Below are 1824 nucleotides of genomic sequence, written 5' to 3'. Positions count from 1 at the left end.
TTGCCAGAAAGACAGAGAGAGACAGAGAGACAGAAAGCAAGAAATCACCCCCCTCCAGGGGGAATGGTCACGCTGCAATCCCTTATCCTCCACTCTCCTCTCGGGATCTTGGGCACGCACGCACACACGCCCGGCATGAGTTTTCAAGCCACCGGGTCCGGGCCGCGAACCGTGGTCGACCACGTGGGAGTCCAGCGACATAGCCATTACGCTAACTGCTGGTTCCTGTGATTTCTCACTTTCTTTCTCTCTGGTGATGCAAATGCCCTGTAGCAAAAACATGAAAAAAAAGGGACAGGATCTGGGTAATTTCCCTCCTCAATGTGGGGTTGACAGTCGAGGCACTTAAATAAATTTCCTGTGTGCCTGGCTTCTCTGTAAACCCTGAAAAATGGTAATGACAGGACCAGCAATTGGCATAATGGCTATGTTGCTGGACTCTCATGTAGCAAAAACCTCTCCAAAAAAAAAAAAGAAAGAAAGAAAGAAAGAAGCCATGCACAACAGAGCGCATATAGTAGGATTCCACTTAAATGTAATTCCAGAACAGGCAAATCCCTAGAAAGTGAAACTGGGTTAGTGTTGCTGAGGGGATTAGTGACGGGGGTGGGTGGGGAGGAACGGGTATGGTTTGTTTCTTTTTGGGGTGGTGAAAATTTCTCGCCTGGATTCCAGGTTCTATTCACTGTTCCAAACATCTCTTCCAGCTATGACAACTTGGTTGTGTTGGGTGCTAAAGGCTCTCATGCTCAAGAGCCACCAGACTGAGTGGAAAGTCTTTTGGAGCAAGTATCCTGTATTCCAGCTGGTGGGTAATGCCTTCCTGGGGATTAGCTGACTGATGGTGTGTGAAAATCTCCCCTAGCCCAGCCTGAGCCTGCAAGGCAGGGAATCATGTACCTCCTGTCCTGTCCTTCAAAGGCCCACGACAGGTGGTGGAAACAAGTCATTTCAGGTGGCCGAGAAGTAAGGCGGGCTGGGAAATACACACCTCTCCCCGCAGGGCAGAAAGCAGAGAGGGTGAGTTTTCATGTTGTACCTGCAAACATTAATGCACATTTATAAAAAGCTGGGCTTTCACAAAACTCGCAGCCCTCCGTCTGTCATCGGCCAGGCCAGGAGACAGGACTCCCACCCAAGCCATCCCTCTTCCTCCTGACGTGTTACCAGCCGGGCCTCTGAGAACCATAAATAAAGACCACTGCGGGTAGCTTCTCGGTCTGACCCTTTAACCTGAAATCAAAATAAGCTTGGAGAATGTAATCCTGACTCAAGGCTCCTTCGCAGGCTCTCCTTCCCTTACCTGTTGACAGGTGCCTGCCAGACGTCATGGTTACCTTTGATTTAGCTGTGAAGGCATCTCCACACTTAGCAGAGGTCCGCCCTGTAATCCCCTCCAAAGCTTAAGTCAATTTATACGGTAACCCGAGAGCCATTTCCGGCTTCCAGATGATGTCACTGTCTGTTAACACATAAGGGACTCACCTCTAAACCCATGCTCCTGCGCAGAGCAGCAGATCATTCTCAAAGCTGGAGCAGGGTAAATCAAAGGACATACACATTTGCAAAATAACAACGAAGTTTTATTTCCATTCACCTTTTTGTTAATCCCTGAGATAGACCTCAATCCTTGTTTTCAGAGACCCAAGTGGATTTTTCTGTATCAGAAGTCTGAACCTGAGAAGCAAATTTAAAACTGAAGCAGAAAATCATGGATGTAGCCATCCACACTTCTGACGGAATTTCAAATCATTTTTTTCAATTCAGTGTCTTCTAGGGCATGCCATTTGCATTAATGAAAGTTACCGCCAGCCATTTGTTTGC

At 47.8% G+C, this 1824-nt stretch overlaps 1 protein-coding gene across 1 annotated transcript in view; it reads right to left on the bottom strand.

The window, feature by feature from the left end:
- Nucleotides 1-1522, bottom strand: part of FOXI3 (forkhead box I3) — a 39381-nt gene extending 37859 nt beyond the window's left edge. Inside the window, exons 1-2 of the mRNA XM_006168386.1 lie at nucleotides 1486-1522; nucleotides 1304-1384 (exon numbers count right to left, since the gene is read on the bottom strand). Coding sequence (XP_006168448.1) covers nucleotides 1304-1384; nucleotides 1486-1522 — 118 coding nt within the window. The remainder of the gene's footprint in view (nucleotides 1-1303; nucleotides 1385-1485) is intronic.
- Between the last annotated feature and the right edge of the window lie 302 nt (nucleotides 1523-1824).

Source organism: Tupaia chinensis, unplaced genomic scaffold (genome assembly GCF_000334495.1).
Source record: "Tupaia chinensis unplaced genomic scaffold, TupChi_1.0 Scaffold145741_1, whole genome shotgun sequence".
In the NCBI taxonomy this organism is placed as follows: domain Eukaryota; kingdom Metazoa; phylum Chordata; class Mammalia; order Scandentia; family Tupaiidae; genus Tupaia; species Tupaia belangeri.
This window is presented reverse-complemented; position numbering and strand designations above follow the sequence as displayed.